The sequence below is a fragment of the Sarcophilus harrisii genome, chromosome 4, assembly GCF_902635505.1.
Source record: "Sarcophilus harrisii chromosome 4, mSarHar1.11, whole genome shotgun sequence".
Lineage (NCBI taxonomy): Eukaryota > Metazoa > Chordata > Mammalia > Dasyuromorphia > Dasyuridae > Sarcophilus > Sarcophilus harrisii.
In genome coordinates, this window is record NC_045429.1 from 397,533,897 (window position 1) to 397,560,619 (window position 26,723).

General features: G+C 31.9%; 1 protein-coding gene across 2 annotated transcripts in view; it reads right to left on the bottom strand.

Annotated features, from left to right (window-relative positions):
• DPYD (dihydropyrimidine dehydrogenase) overlaps positions 1-26,723 on the bottom strand; it is a 968,100-nt gene that overhangs the window by 464,368 nt on the left and 477,009 nt on the right. For both annotated transcript variants that reach the window (XM_003769672.4, XM_031968578.1), the window contains one exon: positions 18,499-18,683. In XM_003769672.4, coding sequence (XP_003769720.1) covers positions 18,499-18,683 — 185 coding nt within the window. The remainder of the gene's footprint in view (positions 1-18,498; positions 18,684-26,723) is intronic.

Sequence of the window (26,723 nt, forward strand, 5' to 3'; positions counted from 1 at the left end):
ATAAGCTGCCTCAAAACCTGCAAAGGGTAACGAAAAGGCTCTGATATCAAGTTTGTTCAATTTAAATGTCTAATTCTCAAGTCAGGGTTCTTCAGAGATTGTTGAACTCACTAGTATAATTTATAACAAAAAGTAAGTTGTTTGCAGAGAATGAAGGTCTATTTTTAAAAATGGTGAGCAACTATTTGAAGGAGAAGATATCTTGGAATAAAAGAGACCTGGTAGCAGTAGATGTCTTGGGAACTAAATGCAGAAATAGGAAGAAGGTCATGGATCAGGATAAATTCATAAACTCTGATACCCTCAAATTAAAATCTAGTCCTTACTCTGATGTTTGTTTAGGGTTAGAAATATTCTCCCTTAAGATGGTCTTCTTTCTTCATATAACTTATTTCTTTGACAAAATAATTGACAGGATTTTTTTTTAATAATGCTGGTTAAGATAATAACAATATGGGGCCAGGAAAAATGGTTAAGCCACATACTAACTAGAAATGTACATCTTTATTCAATGTATACTTTTATTTTCTTTTTCAAGATATAGATTTTTTTTCCTCTAGCACAAGGACCCAATTCATTTTCTTCAAACTTGCTAAAAATATTTTAAAAGACTGAAAATCAGAAATATTCTTATTAGATAACTCTTTTCTGAAGATAATTCTAAAGTCATGTCCCTTACATAATCTAAAACCATAAAAATGGCAGGAATCTTGAGATTTCATATATTGATAAAAATACATGTATTTTCAATTAGCTTTTCAGGCAATGATCCTTTCTCACCATGTTTAACTTCAAATTCCCACTCTTCAAAGTATTCTTAGAAACTGGCTGTTTCTAATTTATTATCTCTGAAAGTCTTGAGATCAGAGATTGACAATGAATAAGTTTCCCTAAATGTTCAGTCACATCCAAATGTGGATGCAATTAATAAAATGCTCAAAAAAGGAAATAAAAACATTTTGAAAATATGCAGAATAATACTAAAGAACTAGAATAAATGAAAGGTTTGAGATTTGGTTTTGGCTTAATCACCATAGGTAACTGAAGACACTTTTTAAAAAGTCAGTTGAGATATTCTGAATTGCTGCTCATTAGCAGCACCAGCAAAGATAGATTCCTACAGATGTATGTCCATAGCACAGTTATATCACAGGATACCAACAGAAAGGCACAGCAGATTTCCTTAAACCTCCAGGCCAGCTGACTTTAGTTAAGAGACCCAGATTACAAGAAGAGGAAGAATTATTTTGATAATTTAGGTACTTTTTCCTTCAATACTGAAACCTGGGTAATGATTCCTATCACATACTGACTGGTAGTGCCATAGCACAGGTATGTGCCTACTTGGTACTGAAATCACAGGCTTGTTTCACATAGTATATTATTGAACAGCTATCAGATGGTAATGACTTTCTGTCACTCTGGAGCTAGGGCAGATCTGAACTAGTGACCTTGAGGTGAAAGGTTCCATATTTCATTACCAGTCTTTTGAGACATTTACCCTCTTTTAGAACTGGTGATTCCTTCATACTCCAAACAAGCAATACTAAGAACAACAAAGCACCCAATAATCTTCAAATGGTAAAGGAATAAATGGTAAAAATAAAGAATGGGTCCTTAACAAAATCTGAATATTTTAGACTAACATTTAGAGTAACATCTAATTATTCTGAACCTAAGTATGCTTCTGATATAAATATATTTTTTTTAATTTTTAAGGCTTTTTATTTTCAAAACATATGCATGGATAATTTTTCAACATTGATACTTGCATAACCTTGTGTTTCAGATTTTCTCCTCCCTCCCCAACGCCCTCCCCTAGATGGCAAGCAATCCAATATGTGTTAAACATGTTAAAATATATGTTAAATCCATTTTGTATAAACATTTATACAATTCTCTTGCTGCATAAGAATAATCAGATCAAAAAAAGAAAATAAATAACAAAATAAAATGCAAGTGAACAATAACAAAAAGAATGAGAATGTTATGTTGTGATCCACTCTCAGTTCCCAAAGTCCTCTCCATGGGTGTAGATGACTTTCTTTATCTTAAGATCATTGGAACTGGTCTCAATCATCTCATTGTTGAAGAGAGGAACATCCCTCAAGATTGATTTATTTGGATGTATTTTGTATCCTGCAATTTTGCTAAAGTTGAGAATTGTTTCTAGTAGTTTTTAAGTTGATTCTTTAGGGTTTTCTAAGAATACCATCATATCTTATGCAAACAGTGATAATTTGTTTTACTCATTATCTACTCTACATTTTTTTTAATCTCTTTTTCTTCTCATTCCCAAAGCTAACATTTCTTTTTTTTTTTGATGTAATTAATTTAAATCTTTTTTTGTTATAGCTTTTTATATACAAAACATATGCATTTTTAGCTATGATATTCCTTGAGGATTTAATTTGGGGGTCTCTTCTGGAGGTGACTGGTGAATTCTTTCAATCACTATTTTACCTTCTGATTCTGAGATATCAGGGCAGGTTTTTTTTATGATTTCCTGTAAGATAATATCTAGGTTCTTTTTCTCATCATGACTTTCAGGAAGTCCAATAATCCATAGATTGTCTCTACTAGATCTATTTTCCAGATCAGTTGTTTTTCCTATGAAGTATTTCATATTTTCTTCTATTTTTTTGTTGTTTTTGTTTGACTGATTCTTGAAGTCTTTTTGAGTCATTCATTTCAATTTGTTCAATTCTCACTTTTAAGTGTATTATTTTTTTCAGTTACCTTTTTTTTTTTTGCTTCTTTTGTATTTGACCAATTGAATTGTTTTGTTCATTGCATTTTTTCCCATTTCACAAATTTTATTTTTTCAATGAATTTTTTCATATCTATTTTGTAGGGCATTAAATGCTTTTTCCATTCCTTCTTCCAATGATCTCATTTGATTTCCCCATTTTTCTTCTAACTCCCTTTTAAGATCCTTTATGCAATCCTCCAAGAAAGCCTTGTGAAATGGAGACCAGCTCATATTTCCCTTTGGGGCTTCATCTGAAGTTGATTTGCCTTTAGGAATCTCAGGGTTTGAGGTCTGTTTTTCTCTCTCACCATAAAAGCTGTTTATCATGAGAGTTCTTTTTGTTTTTTTTGTTCATTTTTTTAAGGGTTAAGGTCTGCTCTTAATAGAAAGGGGTGACAGCTGTTTTAATTTGCCCTGGTACAGTTCTGCTGATTGACTTCTGATACCGGGTAATGGTGGCTAATTCCAGTGTTCTTCCAGGGCTCAGTGGTTTACAATTTGCCTTTTGTAGCAAATCTGCTAGATCACCTCCTTGCAACCAGAACAGAGTGGCCTAAGAGGTTCACAAAAGATTCCCAGGTGTGTGGAAGCTGCAATCCTCTGACTCTCAGTCCCAGCTCTTTGCCCCAGTCTCCCTGTGCTATGTTCTGGGCTTGGCAGACTGTCCCCCTGCTCATTTGAAACAGACCTGTTCTGAAGTTATTCCAAGGTATCTTCTTCTAGAAATGTGTTGTACTCCAAATATTTGTGGGTTCTTTGACTCCAAAATCAGTTTAAGGCTTAACTGCTGTTGATCTGAGAGAACTACTGCATATTCCATTTTAAAAATTTCATATCGGTTCTACATGAAACTTGATTCTCAAGTACTATCAATTCACTTATGCACAATATACCACTTTCGGTTTTTCAAATCTTTATTTTTTAGTCCTAGCATCTTAATTATCCCCGCTTGTTCCCACTGTGTAAGCCCCTTGTTGCCAAAAGAAAAGGTCTCAACTAGGCATCATTCTTCTGTTTTTCATTTTCTCTTCCATATATAGAACTGGCTTAATTGCATATAGAATATCCTTTTCCATCTATATTTGATCAAAATCTACCTTTTGGGAGGGGTAATATCAGGTTTTCTACCCACTTCCTTTATTTCTTTGCCTCTAATATTCCTTTCCCTAATGGTCACTTCTACGTACTCTTAGGCTTTTTCATCATTATTCTTTCTGTTACCTCAGGCTTTGATAGGGTAACCTGTGCATTAAGTTAAGAATAAGGCATCTTATCTTCAGTATATCAAGAATTTTATAAAATTGTGCTAGGGGATATCTTGAATTGTTAAAGAAAAGTATTGTTGAGCTATTTGAGATTATTAAAGAAAGCTGAAGCTTCTGAGTAATTGGTGAATCATTGAGTTATAATCTAGAATTTCCTACTAAAGGCTGATTCTCCAGTGATATTATAATGTCAGCGACCCTCAATGTCCCTTTTAAATGGTTGTCCTTTTTAATGCTATATTATTAACAGATTCACTATCATCTGAACATTGAGGATTAGAAAAAGAGGAATGCATTTCTCTCCCTTATTAAGAGTTAACCAGGTCAGCTCCCAGTAGCAGCACTATTTTACACACACACACACACACACACACACACGTAGTGTATGTATGTGTGTATTGTATATGTATATACATATATTTATACATATCCTTAGAAGTCAAAGCTACATCTTATACCTTTTTATATGTTGCGAGTTCTTAGAATAAATAATGTATTATAAATGCTCTTTATAACATTTCCTACAATACTCAAATTTGCTGCTGTTAAAGATTTGTTTCTTTACTATTTGGATGTTTCTGGGTTTTTAAAAAATGTTTTTCTTTCTAACAGAAACATAAAAGTATCACAATGTTGAAGGAGGTAAAGTCTTTTGCAGACCATATAACCTGCCTTCATTAGTGTTTCTTATATAGGTTAGTGAGTGGCATGTACCAGTATTTCTTAATTAAGAAAATACATCTATAAGATTCCAAAGTGTGCTTTTTGTATTTTACTATTGTTAATTGTTAATTTTTTTGTTAATATTTTTGTTTTTTAAATATTTTGTTAATATTTTTTCTGATTTTGAATAAAATATATGTAGGAGGACTTCAGTCAATCCCTTTATAACAGAAGAAATACAACTATCATCTTAAAGGTCTCTCCCTCCAACAACCAATCACTTATTCAATTAACAATCATTTTCTAAGAATTCCAAGTATAAGGAATAACCAGAACAAATTAATAGAGTTGTAAGAACTATATGAAAAACAAAACAAAACAAAACAAAACAAGTGAGCATATATGGATGAATCAAAAAATAAGTGTAAATGATTAATGTATTAAAAGATAGGAGTTAGTGTGTTGAAAAATTAAAAAAAAAGAGCAGTATATAAATACATATAGAGAGTTTACTAAGCAGGGGTCAAACTTTCACTATAGAAAAGTCACTTTGGCAGTTATTTGGAGAATAGATTATGCTTTGGAAAGATTTGAGACACAGAGTCGAATGAATAGGTTATTGAAACAATCCAGATATAAAGTTATAAGAATCTGAACTAGGATGATGGATAAATGGAGAGTTGGCATATATATGAAAAACAATAAAGAGAAAGTAATGACAAAATTTGGCAACTAATGGGATAAGTGGGATGAACAAATGAGAGGGATTGAGGATGACATTAAGTGAGCATCAATATGTCAAAATTATACAAGATTTCTTGATAAATAGAAGAATAAAGATAATTTTATTTGAGGGTCCACTCATCACTATTTTCAATTAAAACAGTATTAAACATTAAACAGTCATAAAACATGTATTTGGCATTGCCAAGGACATGATCGAGCACAGAAGATAAACTGAGCCAAATAATTAATTAATCCAACATTTATTAAGTACCTTCTATGCGCCAGGCAATGGACTAAATACCAGGAATACAAACCAGTGACAAACCAGGAACTTATACTTTAAGAGTAGGATGAAATGTTCATAAATATGTATAAACAAAATTAAATGCAGAGTAATATGTAAAGAGCCTTTAGAAGTAGGAAAAAAGAAAGGATTGTAAAGTGCTTTAAATTCCAAACAGATAAACACATTTTATTCTAGATACAATGTGAAGCCAAATGAAAAACATGGGGTTTGAGTGTACCAAAGGAAAATGATTTCTGAAATCTATGTGAAGGAAGGAATGGAAAGGAAAGACATAAGTCAGGAAGACAGTACATGGGACTAGATAAAGAATGATAAAAGCATAAACTAAATCTAGGGGTCATGTCAATAGTGATAAAGCATCAGATGTTAAAAAGGTTATAAAAGTTGAATTAGGATTATTTAAAAATTATTGGAAATGAGGGAAAGTGGGGAGTCAAATACTAAAGTTAGGAACCTGTAAGACTAGAAGGATATTGGTGAACTCACAAAAATTAGGGAAGTTCAGAAGAAAGAGGGTAAGGGTAGGAGAATGATAAATTCTGTTTTGGACATAACTGGTTTAAGATAACTATCAGATATACAATTAAAAATGTCCAGGAGGCTGTTGATGATGTCAATCAAGAGAGACATTAAGTTTGTATACATAAATCTGTAATCACCTGATTACAGGCTAAAGAGGCCATCAAGTGAGAGAGTAAAGGGGAAAAAGGAAGGTACACTCGGGAAAAGAGCTTTGGGAATATACCTACAGATCAAAAACTTGATAAAGATGATAAATTTGCAAAGGGTATTAAGAAAGGGTGGTCAAGTTTGTGGGAAAAAAATTGCAAGAGCAGTTTCACAAAAACTTAACAAAGTGAGAATGTTCAGGAGATCTACAGGGGTTGACCTTGTCAAAAGCTTCACAGAGGTCAAGAAGGGCATTGATAAAATGCTATAGATATATAGATATATAGATATAAATTAAGTGCTCATTCATAAATTTGCAGAGAGTGCAAATGGTTGAATAATAATCATAGAACCCAGATTTCAAAGGACTGAGGAATAAGAGAAGAAAGTATGAGGCGATGTGTCAAGTGAATTTTTTTGCTAGGAGTTTGGCTGTGGAAAAGAGGAAAACTATGGTTTAATATTGTAAGACAATAGTCTCTAGTCTTACTTTTAAAAGGATTTGGGACATTTCACACTGTTTATGACTAGCAAAGAAAAAACAAGGGATAGTAGGAGATTAAAAATTGGAGATAGGAAAGGATAACTGACAGGGCATTTTGATAGAGAAGGAATGAAATCCAGAGTAAATGCAGAGATACTGACAAATCCTTCTTCAAAACCTAGAATAAAGGAGGAGAAAATAGGGAATAATATCAAGAAAAGAAGAAAGAGAGAACTCATGATGAATAGACTCTCTTCTCAGAAAAGTATCAGGAGCCTTGGGGCATTGGAAGAGTGGGGGGAAGAGTAGATGTTTAAAGAAAGAAAAGATTTTCAAATTATCACTCTTTGCAGATGATATGATGGTATACTTAGAGAATCCTAGAAAATCAACTGAAAACTACTAGAAATAATTCAGAACTTTAGCAAAGTTGCAGGATACATCAGTATTTTTGTTATCACCAAAGTCCAATAGCGATACAAAGAGAAATTCCATTTAAAATAACTGTAGATAATGTAAAATATTGGGAAGTCTACCTACCAAGGCAAAGTCAGGAACTATATGAACACAATTCCAAAACACTTTCCATATAAATAAAGTCAGATCTAATCAATTAGAAAAATATCAGGTGCTCATATCATTACTCATGCAAAGACTGAGCTAATATAATAAAAATGACAATATCACCTAAATTAATCTATTTATTCAATGTCATACCAATCAAACTCTCAAGAAATTATTTTACAGAACTAGAAAAAATAATAACAAAGCTCATCTGGAAGAACAAAAGGTGAAGAACTTCAAAGGAATTCATGAAACAAAATGCAAATGAAGATGATCTAGGTATACCAGACGTAAAACTATATTATAAAGCAGTGGTCATCAAAATTATTTGGTATTGGCTAAGAAAAAGAGAAGTCAATCTCTGGAATAGGTTAGGTTCACAAGACACAATAGTCAATGATTGATAAACTCAAAGACACCAGCTTGTGGGATAAAAATCTTACTATTTGACCAAGATTGCTGGGGAAATTGGAAATTAGTAGGGCAGAAACTAGGCACTGACTCATATCTAACACCATATAGCAAGATAAGGTTGAAATGGTTTCATGATTTAGACATAAAGAGTGATTAAGCAAATTAGAAGAACAAAGAATAGTTACTTCTCAGATCTGTGGAGAAGGAAGGGATTTGTAACCAAAGAAGATCTAGGTTATGGAATGCAAAATGGATAAATTTGATTATATTAAGTTTAAAAGAAAAAATAAAATAGAAGGGAAGCAGAAAACTGGGGAAAATTTTTTTTATTACATCTAGGGGTTCTAAAAAAGGTCCTATTTCTAAAATATATAGAGAGAACTGACTCAAATTTATAAGAATTCAAGCCATTCTCCATTTGATTAATGGTCTAAGGATATGAAGAATTTTCAGATGAAGAAATTAAAACCATTTATAATCATATGAAAAAAATGCTCTAAATCATTATTGATCAGAGAAATGCACATTAAGACAATTGAGGCACCACTACACAACTCTCAGATTAGCTAAAATGACAGGAAAAGGTAATGATGAATGTTGGAAGGGATGTGGGAAAAGACACTAATATATTTTTGGTGGAGCTGTGAACTGATCTAAGCATTCTGGAGAGCAATGTGAAACTCTGTTCAATGGGGTCTCAAATTGTACATAATCTTTGATCCAGCAATGTCATTATTGGGTCTGTATCCCAAAGAGATCCTAAAAAAAACAAAAGAACATACATGTGCAAAAATGTTTGTGGCAGCCCTTTTTGTGGTGGCAAGGAACTGGAAACTGAGTAGATGCCCATCAGTGGGTAATGGCTAAATAAATTATGGTATGAGGAAGTTATGGAATATTATTGATCTATAAGAAATCATCATCAGGATGATTTCAGAAAAGCTTAAAGAGACTTACATAAACTGATGCCAAGTGAAATGAGTTAATCAAGAGAACAAGATTATACACTGATTAATTCTGATGGACTTGGTTCTTTTCAACTATGACGTGATTCAGGCCAATTCCAATAATCTTATGATGAAGAGAGCCATCTACACCCAGAGAGAGGATGTGGGAACTGAGTGTAGACCAACACATAGTATTTTCATCTTTGTTTATTGTTGTTTGCTTGTTTTCTTTCTCATTTTTTTTTCTTTTTGATCTGATTTTTCTTGTGCAGCATGATAATTATGGAAATACGTATAGAAGAATTATACATGTTTAACATAGTAGATTCCTTGTCATCTAGAGAAGGGAGTGGGGAGAAGGGAAGGAAAAAAATTTGAAACACAAGGTTTTGCAAAGATGAATGTTGAAAATTATATATGCATAGATTTTGAAAATAAACAGCTTTAATCAAGAAAAAAATATATATAGTTAGGGAAAGGGAATAGACTGAGATTTCATTGATTTAGGGATCTTCCAGGTGAAAAACTACCAAACAGATTGACATAATTTCTGCAACATAGTCTTAGGAAGTTGCCTAGAACAGGGCTTTTAAAACTTTTTCCATTTGTGATCCTTTTTAGACCAAGGAATTTTTATGTAACCCTGAACCTATGGGTTTATTAAATAGATATGAAAATCAAACTTTATTGATATTAAGCCAAAAAGAAGTTTATTTTAACATAATTCTTTGGTATACATATAATTTTACCATTTATTAAAGATAAAAACAAATTTTATACTTAAAAAAAGAAAGAAAAGGTTTTAATGGTAGCAACTTGGAAGTTATGGTCCCCAAATCTGAGTTTCAAACTGGAAAAGAAATATGCAATTAAAATTTTTAATATACTTCCATTAGTTAATGGAACTTTTTCATCCATTATCTAAGTTTTCCTTTTAAGCAAATATTCTGAATGTAGTATTTTACTGAACTACACTTCACTCCTTTTTAATCTTCCCTCTCAACTTTGTCTATTCAAGGTAGATTTTAAAATATAAATTATATATATATATATATATATATATATATATATGAGAAATATATATATATGAAAATGAGGAATATAGATATACGTATACATATATAGATACACATATATATATACATATATATACGTGTCTATATATATATATATGTGTGTGTGTGTATATATATTTGACCAACATTGGCATATTTTACCACTCACTTCCTAGTTTCCCTTTAATTATAAATTTAGTATTGCTGACAATTTTTTTACTTTTGTTTCTTCAGAGTTCATGTGCTAAGCACATAGTGGGCTCTTAACAGTTTGCCGATTGATCTTCAAGTAGGATATCTGCTCAGTGGTTACTGGCTGGTGATTGCTTATAAATGCTTTTGCCCTGTCTAGAGACAACTTCCTGGTCCTGGCTGGGCTTCATCTAATGATGGTAAATTCTCTTCCTTAAAGATTTTCAGCAAAGGCCCGATGGGCTACTACTTCTCAGTTATGGTATAACATAGATTACCTTCCTATACAAGAAAAAAAAATAGGGTGGAAAATGTAGATCAAATTGCTGAAGGCATTTTTGATTCTAAAATTCTGTAACATAATGAAGATCCCTTATAATTTCTAGGAAGTCATGTACAGGAGTTACACAGCAGAGATATGGATGGGCTGTCATCTGATTTTTGCAGAGACCAGTGTTAATTGAGTTAATGTCAATCAGATCTTGATTTGCAACAAACTCTCCAACTACTTTTTCAGCTTCTCTTTTTTTTAATATGATCTCCAAATAAATACTTGAAACATCATCATTCTCCACTTTTCTATTTACCAGTTCTCTTAGTCTTGTAATTTCCAATATTTCTGCAAAGATGAGCTTTTACTTCTTGTAGAAGAGATTCTACAATCCAGGACTTGGATTTTTTTCAAATTTTCAAAGAGAGTTGAGAAAATGGGAATGCTTGGCTTTAACTCTTATATCTGACTCATAGTAGCTCTATAATTCAGAGCAAATTACTCATTCAACAAACATTTATTAAGCACCTACTAAGTGCTATGCCCTTGCTAGGTCCAGGAATACCAAAAAAAGGGCAACTAGTTCCACCTCTCAAAGAGCTCATAGTCACTTAATTTCTTAATGCCCCAGGCAACTCTACAAGACTACAGGTGGTACAGAAAGTACCAACATGTACTGGTAAAGAAAGTTCCTCATTATCAGCTCCTTATAGTTGTATTCACAAGTCTGATTTTTAAAAATCATTTCATCCATTTCTGGATCTGCAATTTGCTCTAGGTCATGTATAATTGGAAGTCTGGCTCTCACTACAATATTGTCCAATTAACGTTGCTGACACCACAGTTCTTATCTTTCACATAAACTTGTTGTCTAGTTCCACCACTAACACTGAAAGCACTTCTATTTTTTCCCATTTCTATTAGGAATATAAAGGATCTTGTTACTATGCATTGTAGATTTGAAGTTTAATTTTTCTGCATAATTTTTCACACATTTAGATCTTTTATTTTCCACAGAAAATCAGTTGCCAAGCACAGATACATTTTTGCTAATGAAATTTAATTCCATAAGTTTTGCTTACCCAGTTTTATTTTATTCACATATTATTCCAGATTACATCTGAATTTTTTCCTTGTTAAAATTCCCTGATTTTTCTCATTTTAAATTCTCCATTTCTCTTCCTCAACAGGATGAGGCTAATAACTTACTCCTTAACAAAACTTTATAGCTAATCTGATTCTGTATTTATTTACATAAATAAAAAAGATTTATGTAGATCTGATAGTTCTACAGAACCTGACACTGCCATGATGTTTATTCTCTTCTAAATTTTCTTCCTTCCTTTTGCTTCTTTGATAATGTCTCAGACCAGTCTCTTTTTACCTTCCCAACAATACCTCATTCTTTCTCTTTTTACCATTTAATTTAGGCATCATACAAGACTTAGACTCAATCTTTTGTTCTTCAATTCAACTGAACTTAATAAACACTTGTTACAGGTCAACTATATGAGAGACAGTGTGGCTTAGTGGAGTAATAGCTGGTACCATGTCAAGAAATACCTAAGTTCAAGTTTGTCTTCTGCTGTATTCTGGTTGTGTGATCCTCTATAAACCACTAAAATTTTCAGTTCCCTGGCTGATTTATAAAGTCCATGCATTTTAGAGAAGGTGTTAAGCTGTTTTGATAGAGGGGATTCCTTCCTGAAAACTCTTTATACTGATGAAGAGACTGAAGAATGTTTTAAGGCATTATGCTAACTAATAGGAACATAAAGACAAAAATAAAACATTGCCTTTCCCTCAATGAAGGATAAATATTATTATTAACAACAAAACTTGCCATCTAGGGGAGATTGTGGGGGAAGGGAGGGAAAATTGGAACACAGGTTATGATTTATTATCAGTGAATGTTTGATTTGTATTCCTGAGGTCACATAAAAATTTCTTTGGAGAAAAAGGAGTAGTTTCAAAAGCATATATGTATTAATTTTGTTAGTGTGGAAGTTTTTAAATTTCATGTAATCAAAGAATTCTGTTTTATCTTTTACTATTATATGTTGCTTGATTACAAATATATTACAAATGCATTTATCCATGACTAAGAAAAGTACATGGCTTTGTTTTTGAAAAAAAATTTTTTTGTGGTATGACCTTGAATATTTAAGTCACGTATTCCATTTTGAATTTATTATGGGATATTATATAAGAGTCTGTAGTGTCATTCTCTCTAAATTATGTGATTTTTTTCAATAAATCCATAATTTCTACTCCAATCTATATCCCACTATTTTGCTATTTTTGCATGTTTTTCTGTTAACAATATTTCCCTACTCAAAGAATCAATATTTTACCAGCATCATTTCCAATTCATCTTTTCCAAGAATTCTTATAATCCCAGTCAACATCAGCCCTCTTCCTAATTATCTTCAAGCCTTTATAATCTACATTATAACTTAAGGTCTCGATGATATTGTTTAAATTTTTATTATAAATTTTATTGTATTATTCTAATAATTGTTTACTAAGTTATCTTTTATCTCACTATAAAATCTTTTAATACAGGGGACATTAACATTTGCTTCTTTTCATCAATTCTCTCCTTTGCCACTTAACCCATTATCTATATAGTGCTAAGTACATGGCAGCCACAAAATAATTCTTGAATAGATTAACTCACTAGATGTGGGTAATGGAATATGTTCTTTATAAGGTAATTTGTTGTTATTTACTAATGACATGATTTTATCTATATTCAATTATTTAGACACATATTTTCACTTCGGGTACATTGTCAGTATTTCTTCAGGAATCAACACTTCCCTAAGAGTGTATCAGCAAATATGACCTTCTTATATTCTTATAAATAATCAAAGTGAAATTCACTTTGCATCCTCTTAGAGAGGAAAGTCAGAAGGACCAGCTTAACATGAAAGAATGATGAACAGTAAATGGAGAAAACAATGACAAGGAAAACTTGCCAATATAGCTAAGAGAAAGTCCAGCTACCCTGCTGAGAGAATAATCCAAATGTCTTAATGAATGTCCTAATTCAAACAAGCTTATTGATGTGGAAGGTATATTGACAAAGCAATCCTAGCTATACAATTGCACTGGTGACATGTATTAATCCATACTATACAGTGTGGATTAATTAGCCCTCAGGGTAGAGCAAACTATTTTCATTCAGTAATATGTCAGATCAAAACCTATTATTTCAATATTCAAAAAGATGAGAAATTTCACTGACAAGAATATTCACTTCCATAAAGTGGTTGGGCATCCTACCATGTCTGCCCATTCTATGGGGCTCTTATCTATGTTCTTGTATCAATTCTATAATATGTCGAGATAAGAAAAGTCTCCATTATATTAGGTATATCACCTCTGGAGAACTTAACTATAAGCACATTGAGAGTATATATTTTCTGTTCCTGTTATGATGGTAAAGATATAGTTACTATGGAACACTACTGATGAAATTTTTCAAGTTTTCTTGTACTTGTATCATGTTCTAAATAAATGTGTAGATTATTTTAAGGATCGGAATAGGGGAGGGGATTGGCAAAATATATACACAGAGAAAAAAGTACAGAAATTAAAATATGAAGAGGTAGTTATTGATGAATAGGTAGTTATTGATGATTTTTTGAATGATCTTTTCATTAACAGATTTTTCGTCCATATATTTTGTTATTTTTATTCAGATACTTTGGAAATAATATCATCAGGTCTGAAAATTAGTCTTTTCCTATATGCATCTCTTTTATGTACATTTTGTCTAATATAGCTGCCTTTCCTATATTTGACTTATTCAGTATAATTTCCATTTATAGGTCTCTCAGGATTGTGACATTAGAGTTCAAAAACAGTGTTTCCAATTTCCACAGGAGTGAAAAGTTGTCTTCAAAAAACAAACAAAAAACCTCTGCAGATCTTTTCCATATTTTATTCACTTGTTTTCCTTTGACTTTTAAAGTTGATTCTCTTATAAGTTTTTTTTTACAATTTATTTTCCTTCACTTTAAATGATCATAAAATGATGAAACTATCTTTTCTATGTGATAACAGCCTTCTTCTTCTGCAACATCAGTGTCCAAGGTTTACTAATGAATGCTTATAATGTTAATATTTTATGTTAAGTACAAATCTACGTAGCAAGGCATTGATAAGCATGCTGCATATACTACACTATAAAATTTCAGGCGGTGATGAGAAACTGGCATTATTTATATTTCAAGTAGTTAGAGATTATATGAATAATTCATTAAAGAATGAGAAAGAAAACCTTCAAATGAGATGGTGAAGAATGAAAAATTATAAAGCTATGTTGCTATGGAAAACAGCTAAAAAAGATTTATGTTAAAAACTTACATATTTGACTTTATTTTTCATTTACTTGATTCATTATTAAACTATATAGGGTGGGTTAAGTAACACACAATTGTATTTTTTTTTGTTCTTTTATTTGTTACTTCTTTCACTGATTTTGCTCATGAATATTTTTCACCCTGTTTAATTCCTTACACATAACACCATCAGGAATGAAAAAAAATTGTTTGATTTATAATTGATTTAAATGCCAGAATGGGAATTATAACTCATACAATCTACTTGACTTAGCTGATTCAATAACACCATATTTTCTTTTGAAGCATTTTTCTTGGTGTTATCAAGGATATCAAGATGGTAGAGATGAATTTTTATCAGCCGAGGAAAAAACCTTCCCATCCCTGAAGTAATTCTCTTTGTCAAATCCTGTGGAGTTTGCCTTGTCCATAGAACTGGTGAGGCTGAACTCTGAATGAAAAACTATCTCCTAATGTCCTAAAAGATTTTGAGTGAGAGTGGGGGAAAAAAAAGTGAGAGAAGCTCAAGAACTTGAGTGGATACCATGGAGGGAATCAATATCATGAGAGGTTGTGGGTGTATTAAATAATTTTTAAAAGTCAAATTAATGAAAAAAGAATACATTTATCTTACATAGTTTTAGAATTGAAAGTTTAATCAATTCACCTAATTTCCTATTCAATGCAATTAAATATCTTCATAATAGCTAAGGGTTGGTCAATTGGATGGTCAATCAGTTACTATCTCAAAAACAACTCATCTCACAGTTTAAAATTGAACCGAAATTTGTCTCTCTCCTATTTGTCTTAGATCTGATATTTAGAATAGCATAAAAAGGCTTTTCCTTCTTATAAATGATGCCTCTCCAAATAATTGAAGAGAATGATTGTCTTCCCTTTGCCTTAACTTCTATAAGCTAGAGATCCCCAGTTCCTTGAACCAATCCTCATATGACTTGCTCGATGGCATATAGATAGCAAATGTCAAAAGGGAGTTTGACTTAAAAATGAGTGGATCAGAATCATTTCTTTTGTGACTAGATACTACTCATTTGTTAAGATTTTGTAAAATCTCTGATACATTGATAACATTGAGTTTTATTAAACTTATCGTTAATGAAAATATGCTGATATTGTGCAAATTAATTCCCACTCAGTTAGGTTTTTATTATTCAATAGTGTCCAACTGATTTTTAAAGTTAAATGGAAAATCTACATTTATTTCTATTAAATTCATCCATTGGTTTGGCTTCAGCTTTCTCACCTGTTGAGATTAATTTGAATATTGATTCACTGAATTACTCTTCCAGCTTTACTTTGTATAAACATTTCATTAATATCGGTTCTCTATTTTCAATTTATTGATACAACTAGATAGATGAATGATAGATTGATAGAGGTTTCAATTGGCTAAGATCAAGGAAAAGGCTCGTGATCTCTAATTCTATGTTGGCCACAAATCCCTGGATATCAATCATCAGCAAATCCACTCAAATAGGTTATTATCCAGGCACATTCCTCCCTCTCATCCAAAACAAACATTTTTCATATATAATATGTCATAGAAATCCTTTGTCCTTTGCATAAAACATAGAAAGAGAAAATCAATGCATTGGGCTTGCAACTAAAAAAAAAAAAAACTAGAAAAAGAACAAATTAAAACCTCCCAATTAAATATCAAATTTGAAATTCAGAAAACAAAAGGGGAGATTAATAAAACTGAAAGTAAGAAAACTATTGAATTAATAAATAAAACTAACAGTTGGTTTTATAAAAAAAACAATAAAACAGATGAACCTTTAGTCAATTTGATTAGAAAAAGGAAAAAAAGAAAATCAAATTGTGAGTCAAAAATGAAAAGGGAGAACTTTCCACCAATGAAGAGGAAATTACAGCAATAATTAGGAGTTATTTTTCCCAATGTTTAGTCAATAGATTTGATAATCTAAGACAAATGGAGGAATATCTACAAAAATATAGATTGCTCAGGTTAACCGAAGAAAAAATAAATTACTTAAATAGTCCCATTTCACAAAAAAGAAATAGAAGAAACTAGTAATCAACTCACTAAGAAAATCTCTCCTGGGTCAGATGGATTTATATATGAATTCAACTAAACATTTAAAGAACAATTAATTCCAATGCTATGCAAACTATTTTAAAAATAAGGAAAGAAGGACTCCTACCTAATTCTTTTTGATATGGATATAGTGCTGATAGCTAAACCACATAGGGTGAAAACAGAGAAAGAAAATTATGAACCAATTTCCCTAATGAATACTGATGCAAAAATCTCAAATAAAATATTAGCAAAGAGATTACAGAAAGTCATCCCCAGGATAAAACACTATGATCAAGTAAGATTTATACCAGGAATGAAGGGCTGGTTCAATATTAGGAAAACTATTAGCATAATCAACTTTGTCAATAACCAAACTAATAATAAAATCCAACACCCATTCCTATTAATAACATTAAAGAGTATGGAAACAAATGGAGTTTTCCTTAAAATAGTCAGTAGCATCTATTAAACCATCAAATAGTAGCATGTGTAATGGGGACAAAATAGAACCATTCCCAATGAGATCAAGGGTGAAACAAGGTTGCCCACTATCACCACTACTATTTAATATTGTATTAGAAATGTTAGCTTTGACAATAAGAGAAGAAAAAGAGATTAAAGGAATTAGAGTAGGTAATGAGGAAACCGAATTATCACTCTTTGTATATAATATGATGGTATACTTAGAGAACCCTAGAGAATCAATTAAAAGCTATTAGAAACAATTCACAACTTTAGCAAAGTTGCAGGATACAAAATAAATCCAAATCATCAGCATTTTTACATATTACCAACAAATTCCAATAGCAAGAAATACAAAGAGAAATTCTTTTTAAAATAACTGTCGATAATATAAAATATTTGGCAGTCTCTCTGCCAAGGCAAAGTCAGGAACTATATGAACACAATTACAAAACATTTTCCACACAAATAGTCAGATCTAACATGGCTAAGATGACAGGAAAAGATAATAACAAATGTTGGAGGGGTTGTGGAAAAGTGGGATGCCAATACATTGTTGATGGAGTTGTGAACTGATCCTACCATTCTGGAGAACAATTTGGAACTACAACAATGTTTGTGGCAGCCCTTTTTGCAATGGTAAGAAACTGGAAACTGTGGATGCCCATTAGTTGGAGAATGGCAGAATAAGTTGTGGTATATGAATGTTATGGAATATTATTGTTCTATAAGAAACAATCAGCAGGATGATTTCAGAGAGGCTTGGAAATACTTTCATGAACTGATGCTAAGTGAAATGAGCAAAACCAGCAGATCACTGTACATGGAAACCACAAGATTATATAATGATCAATTCTGATGGACAGTTCTTTTCAACAATGAGGTGATTCAGGCCAATTCCAATGAACTTGTGATGAAGAGAGCCATCTACATCCAGAGAAAGGATTATGGGAATTGAGTATAGATCAAAACATAGAATTTTCATTATTCTTTTTGTTTATATTTTATTTTCTTTCTCATTTTTTCTTTGATTTGATTTTTCTTGTGAAGCAAGATGATTGTATAAATATGTATGCATATATTGCATTTAACACATATTTTAACATATATTGGATTACTTGACATTTAGGGGAAGAGGTGGGGAGAAATTGGATGACAAGGTTTGCAAGGATTAATGTTGAAAATTTATCCATGCATGTATTTTGAAAATAAAAATAACACAATAGAAAAGAAATCCTTTGCCTTACATTTAATTGCAAAGATAAATGAATAACCAGGTTAGCAAAGAGCAATTGAAACTAAAAAGGTTGACATACCTGTATGTATTTGTGCATATACCAAGAAGCCTGCTTCCCATCATTCACTGATTCCACTGTAGTATTAGCCAAACCAGCAATGTCACCTCCTGCAAATACCCATGGTTCACTGGTTTGCATAGTTTCTGGATCTATTTCTGGAAGACCCCATCGATTAAACTTGATAGGATCCATGGCTTCTTTTACTGTAAGCAAATGAGAGAATCAACAGTGAGTGATATGCATAATAAACTGATAATGTGAAAAACAATCAGAATTGTTGTTTGTCTGTTTTTCAAGTATTTAAGGAATTGTCTATGAAGAGAGATCAGACTTTTTCAGGCTTCACCCTATAGGGCAGAATGAGAAGCAACAGACAAACTGTAAAAGGGCAAATTTTGTCCTAATGTAAAGAAAAATTCAACAGCAATCGTATTTATTATTTCAAAGTGGTATAGTAGTACTATTAGTAGTACAGTAGAGATAATGGGTTCTCTCTCATTAGAGATCTTCAAGGAAAGACTGAATGACTCATTACTGGGTATGAAGTAATTAGAATTCTTGTTCAGATTTGGTTTAAATAAGGCAGCCTACTTAACTGGAACTCATTATATTTTCCTCAAATCCATTCTTCATCCAAACATCCTTATTTTTCCTGAAGGGACAACTATCTTTTCAGTTCCATAGTCTATAACATTGGCATTATCTTTGACTCTTTCCTCTGTTATTTCCACTATGTAATTATTTCCTTGTTGATGTTGTTCCAACAGCAACTTTTACAAGCATCCCCTTCTAATCACTTATCCGATGTTTATTCCAGATCAAAACCTCAACACTTTTTCCCTATATGATTGGAATAACCTCATAACTAATTCCTTTGTTTCTATTCTCTCCCATCTGCAATCCATTCTCCATGCAGCTACCAAATTGACTTTTATCAATTGCTATTTGAAAATCTTTTCTTGGATCCTTACTCTCTGTGGAATAAAATATCCCAGGAGAGCATTTAAGGACTAACCCCTTCTAGTTCCTATCTACTTAACTAGTCTGATTCCTATTTCTCCCTCTTCACATATTTTTCTATTATATTCATTTATGTATGTATTGAATGTATGTATACATTCAATACATACATAAATGAATATAATAGAAAAATACCCATATGTATATGGGTATATATAGCCTGCTATATATTGGCTATGAGGATCTAGATATGTATATAGCCTGCTCCAAACTCCAGAAGAATTTAAGATCTTCAAGAGTAATGGATGTTTCATTCTATCACTCCACCACCCCTGCCCATATCTCCAGTTACTGGAACATAACAGGAATTTAAAAAATATTTATTAATGGTTTATTGATTGAGATTTCTTCCAACTCTGATAAATTGTGATATTCTGTCCCTTCTTATATTCCTGGAGTGCTTTTTCACTTCCTATCTTGCTTTATAGTGATGTGCATTTATATATGTACATATACATATTATTAATTCACATATATATGTATATATTTATATGTATATTTCATATATACGTGTATGGATATACATATACATATGCATCTTCCATCCCTTTTCTGTAGTTGACTGTAAACTCTTAGGAGAAAAAAATTATAAAATATCATGCACAGTATAGTTCCTTTTACAAAGTGATATTAATAAGTATTAAACTATACTAAATCTGAATGGTGATTAGGCTGTGTTATATGAGGTTTGGTTAAGGGATGAGTGATGTTTATCCTCAAGAAGAAAAGAGGTGGGGGAACATGACAATTATCTTCAACTATTCAAATGTAAATATTTATTAAGTAAGCTTAGTTGAATGTATTGATTTACTATATTAAACTTTTAAAAAGTGATTAAAACAGCTTTGTGCTAGCAGAAGTTATTTAACCATGAATTTAAAGTTGTGAATTAAAACTCTGAATTAAAGTTAGTCAGATTCTTCCATAACATAAGATGTGTTTATACCTTTGTTATTTGAGTCTGATAAGTTCCTCAGACTGAGAACTCAATTTATTGTCAATAATAAGAAATTGCATTTGTTTCAAAATTCTTAAATATTATTCTCAAATATTACAAAATTATATCAGTTAAAGGAAGTAGTGTGATTGATTTAAAAAAATTCTGTTTTGGAATCAGAGGATCTATATTCTAATCATGTCTCAGTTATTTATTGCCTATGTGTACTAGGAGAACTCAAATATTTCTAGGCTCAGTTTACTCTTATAAAATAAGGGAAGCTAGACTAGATGATCTCCAAATTACTTTCGAGTTCTAGATCCAAGACACTTTCAAGCATGCAAACCACTGTAGGTACATTTTCTGACTGGTTCTATGAAAACCCTGTGAATTTGGTAGTTATAATTATTACCTCCATTTCACAGATGAAGAGGGTCAGTGATATCAGAGAAAGAAGTTAAAAGAAAAACTCAGTAGTCAGTAATGATAAAAAAAAATAAATTATAATACTAAGGGACATTTTATTTTATTTTCATCTTTGGTCCTACTCTTGGAGAAGAATTAATTGTAATATTTACTCATTCCAGGTCAAAATTTTAATTGAATAAGTATAGGAAAGGGTGGACCCAACTTAGTGACAGTTTATCTGAGGAAAAATGATGTAGAAGTTTAATAGGAAATGCTGGATACAATTAAATTCAAGGAATTTGATATACTTGTTAAATAAACTCATAGCATTAAATAAAAAAAAAAACTGGACTTATATTCTTTTGAATGTATTTCCTAAGTCATTTTACTTTTGCTGTTGAGTGGTTTCCATCACATGCTACTCTCCACGATCACATTTTTCTTGTTTTCTTGTCAAAAGATAGTAGAGTAGTTTGCCATTTACTTTTCCAGTTCATTTTACTGATAAAGAACTAAGGCAAACAGGGTTATGTGACTTCCCCAAAGTCATACAGCTAGTAAGTATCTGAGGGTAGATTTGAACTCAGGCCTATGACTGCAGGACTGACATTCTACTATACCACCTCACTAGTCAAAGTCACTTCATAAGTGTCAATAAATAGTATAGTAAAAACTTAGCATAATCTTAGATAGCATTAAATAGTCATGTTTCTTCATAGAAATAATAGTTATAAGATGACAGACATATCTAGAGTTGAAAGGGATGGCAGATGTCATGCATTCAAATTCTTCTACCCAATTTTGAAAATTTCTCAAAGAAAGAATCTGTAATCAAGTAAAGTTATGAATCTTGATATGGGTAGATAGAATGATTTAAACAGTTTAGGCCTTTTATCTCATATTTCCTGAAAATATCCTTTTAAAAAGTTATAAGAAATTGAATCGATTTTATATTTATCTTTAAGACTATTCTGATAAGAGCTTAAATATTGATTACTTGATCTGTGCTACATAACATAGTATTTTCACAATTTGCTAATAGTGAGTTTTGTTATGGGCAATAACCTCACAAAGATCCAACCAGCCTCAAGAGGTCCATGGTTATTCAATTCAATCTACTCTCAATAATCACAGTTGTCTCATACTATTACTGAACATTTTTAGTAATTAAATTCATAATTAAGAATTAAATCAAAATGCAGATTTTCATATAAACAAAAAACTTTAATATGCTAAAAATTAAGTTGCCACACATAGACAACTTAAACATAAAAATCTATCTTCTAAAACATAATTTAAATTCATTGGGGGAAAAGTGATTATCATTTTAATTATAAGAAATTATTTGTAGAACACTGTGCTTAATGCTAGGTACAAAAAATTATAACATTTTTCCAATTCTTAGAGATTAAAACTTTGTAAGAGTATAAGATACAAACATAGTTATCTATACTACATCATGATAAAAATAAATTCAAGAGAGAGGTGCAAAACAAAAGGGCTGTTTATGATCCATGAGAGGAGCCTTTTGCTATAGGGAGAGCTCAGAAAATACATTGTGGAAGAACAGCTTTGGAAATTTGTTTTTAGAAGATGAGTAAGAATTCAACGGATAAAGGTAGAACATTCCAAGAATAAGGAGCAAGAGACAATGGGATGGAATTTACTTTGCTCCTGAATATAGAATATAAATGGGGGAGTGAGTAATTAAAGAAGGAATCAGAGAAATGGGATGATATCAAGTAGTAGAGTCATTGGAATAAGCTCTTAACAAATATTTATTGAATTGGAGATTCTGCACACAAAGGAATTACTCACTAAGCCACAGAATCACTCTTTTAGATCAGGGCAGGTAGATAGAACAGTGGCTAGAGTATTGAATTTGGGATTAGAAGATCCATTTTTGGGACAGCTACATGGCACAGTGGATAGAGTACCAGCCCTAAAGTTAGAAGGACCCGAGTTCAAATTTGACTTCAGACACTTAACATTTCCTACCTGTATAATCCTGGGCAAGTCACTTAGCCCCAACTGCCTCAGGAAAAAAAGTTTCATCTTCTTGAGTTTAAATTTGATCTTAAGATACATACTAGCTGTGTAACTCAAGGTAAGTCACTTAATTAACCTCTCTTTGTCTTAATCTACTGAAGAAGAAAATGGCAAACCACATTCTAGTGCCAAGAAAACCCTAAAATGGAATCAAGAAAACTAAATGAACCACAAGAACACGTTTTGGAGCAGAGGAAAATCATAATCAAATCTATGAATAAATATGGGTAACAGAAAGGGAACAATTGTGAGGCTAAAAAGGATAATACAATATCAAAATTGATGGAAATGAAAATAGTTACTAGGATATTGGAAGAGAGAACTATAGTAAAGAAGATGGATATGAAACCTTGCAGCTGCATCTTTAGGACTTTAGAAGTGACTGGGTATAAGAGATGATGAAGAATAAGCAATAATCTCAAATGAACAAACAAAAGAGCTTAAATGAAAGACTAGGTAAAAAGAAAATACCATTAATAAAAATAGTGAAATTTGAAAGAATAGTAGGTTGAAAGGAAGATGATAAGTTTAATTTTGGATATGTTGAATTTGAAATGGTAGTGGAAGCTCCAGGTGAGGATATACAATAGATGGCTAGAAATGTGAGTCAGACTCAGAATAGAGAGGTCAAGGCTAGGTTGGAGAGTCAGGAGCCAACTCCTCAGAGAAAAATTTGAAAATATGGGAGGAAATGAAAATATCAAGAGAGTCTAGAGTGGGCAGCACTAAAGTGGAGAGGTTGGGAGGAGGACAAAGAGACACAAGGAGAGAAAACAGGCTGCTCTTAAAGAAACGGAATATGAACCAGGAAAATGGAGCATCTCTAAAGCTAAGGGAGAAGAGAATATCCAATAGGAAGTTTTAGTCAATAGTGTCAAATTCTATAGAAAGGTCAAGGAGGATGAGGACTTAGAAATAGCCACGAGATTTGATGACTATTCCTGCCATTTGAGATTATTTTCAGTATATTAGTGGGGGAGGAAGTCAGATAGCAAGACCAAGGAGTGGAGGAGAGAGTGGGTAGAGAAAATGAGAGCTCTGTCATCTTCTGAAAATGATCTTTTCATTTTCAGGCAGGTCTGTTTCAAGGATTCAAGTCTCTCATACATTTATTGCTTCATCTCATGGGGAACAAAAAAGAATCAAAAGCAAAGCAGTCTATTTCAATGTTCACATTTCAATTCCCTTTCATAATGACATATAATGCCTTATGCCAATAATAACACAGAACATCTTATACCAATAACAGGATCTGGTATTTTATCTTCAAAGCATTTCCCTTAAGGAAATATTTGAAAAGAGTAGGCACAACTGCTGCTTATGAAACCAAGGAGACTGTCTGGTGCAGCATAATAATCACTAGACTGGGAGTCAGAAGACCTGTTTTCAAATCCTGACTGTCACTTACTACTCAATTTTTTCTGAGACTCAGAGATCTCCTCATCTATAAGATGGAAAGGATAATAAAATATTATTGACTTTGGATTTATTTTATGAAAGTGCTTTGTAAATTGTGAAGCAAAATGTAAATACTAGTGAAGATGAAAATAAGAAATGACACAATGAGTTGGATTCATATGAATTCAAATAGTGACCTCAAGGCACCAGTGGTAAAGCAAAGTGTTTTCTGGGACATAACATGTAAAGGTACGAGCAATTGTTTCCGATACCCTTATTTCCCTTTGTAATACATCATGGATCTGTAATTTATGAATTTCTCTAAATCTTTTTTGAACCTATTCAATTATTTCTCATTTTAATCTTCATCTTTTGTACATTTTCTCCTTGTATATTCTATTCTCATAAGAATGTCCTTTAATAGTCCTTTGATCATTTAATCACTTTGACCATCATTTTTGACATCTTCTATAACTCTGCCTTGGTTATTTTTGTGTGCTCAGCTTGCAATACATGTAAATGAAACTCATTGTCAAATCTTCTCTCTCACGATTAACTAATGCAGAAGGAATGAAAATACAGAGTGAAATTTATATTTATATTTATAAATTAAATAATTGCTCTCTATTCCTTATGAATGTAAAATGAAATAATATTAGGAGACACATAAAGTTTCCTATTTATCTAAAAAGTATACAAAAATAGGTCAGCAGTAATCTTAAGAAAGATAAATCTTCCCATATAAACTTTATTGCATTTGAGGTGACTGCATAACACTCGAGGGCCTAATAGTTGGACAGAAATGAAAGTAGATAGGGAAGCCACCAGCACAGTCTCCCCAAATGTAATAATAATGATTCAACCCACATATTCACCCGAGTTTTTAGTCAGTCTTTAAAAGACCTCTGTCTTTCTTAATGTGCATAAGAGGGCCAAGATTCAAGCTTCCTCTTTTTCCCTTGTTTTATTATCACTTATTTAGAATGAGTTATTTTTAAAATGAAGATATAGTAAGGTAGCTTTACAATAATAATTATTTAAATTTTAAGAATAGGACTTTTTTTTCAGTCCTAACGTAATGCATGAACTATTTTTTCTTTCTTTCTTTCAGAGGCCTAATTGTATTGTGACACCTAAGTTCTTCAATAAAAGCTGCAGCTTAAAATTGCAGAAACTGTCCCTCAGGGACACATCACTAGCAGATGCAGATTGCCAAGGTCAATTAAACTGATGTAGCCCTGCTGTCATATATGTAAAAGAGAAACCTGCTAGCATATGACAAGTATATTTCTTAGTATTTATAAATGAATGTCAAATTTGTTGTATTTTTAGTACATAAGTATATCCTGATTCTCCAAAAACAACACATCGATTGTCATAAAAAAAGAAACATGATCACTGTTACTTTTGGATCCTTAATAAGTTATAGGATTCAACGTTGGGTATAATTTTAAAAATTATAAGTTATAATTGAATTATACATTGGCTTTTACTATAGATGAATAGATTTGAAGCATTTTTTAAAAGCTATGCAACTGTTTGTTTGTTTGTTTTTCCTTTTTCCAAGAATGGAGGCAAAATGAAGAGAGTTCAAATGATATTCATTTCAAGAAGGAGGAGGAGGAAAAAAAGGAAGAAAGGAAAAGGAAGAGGAAGAAGAGGAAAAAATGAGGAGAAGAAAAGGAAGAAGAAATAAAGATATGAAGAAGAAACAGGAGAAGAAGGAGGAAGAGGAGGAGGAAGACAGAAAAAGGAGAAGGAGGAGGAGAAGGAGGAGAAAAGAAGAAAGAAGCAGCTGTGAAAATGGTTAGGATCCCTGTGCAACTCTCCACTCATCTTTGTAGTATATTCCCATATTACAAAGCATTCAATATTACAACCTTTCTGTATGACTAAAGCAAGTTTAGGCCTATCTCTACAATTGAGATTCTTGGAAAATTTCCTGAGGCACTAAGAATGCACCTTCTCAGTAAAACTTTCCCTAACACCTTCAATCTATGCTCATCTCCTCCTTCTCTGTCTTTTCAGCCTGAACTCTTTGGGCACTTATAATATAGTGCATTTTTTGGTTAATTTTATTTTTTCTATTCTTCTTCCTTAATTAGTTATTACATTCTTGATGGCAGAGATAATATATACTGCTTTTTGTTCCTTTCAAAGACATTAATAATTTGCCTTGTACAACTCAGGTACTTATGGAGTATCTTTGCACTGATTATCAATCTTAAAGCATTTATTAAGGACTTGTGCCAATAAGTGTACTAAGTGCTGGGGATACAAAGACAAATACATAACAGCCTATGTCTTCTGAGAACTTGCATTTTCTTTGGACCTGTGAGACCATAGACAAATTATTCAACTTTTCAGTGATCCAGGCAATGTTTTAAGAATATAATTTCCAAATGTACTGAATTGTCAATCTTCATCTGTG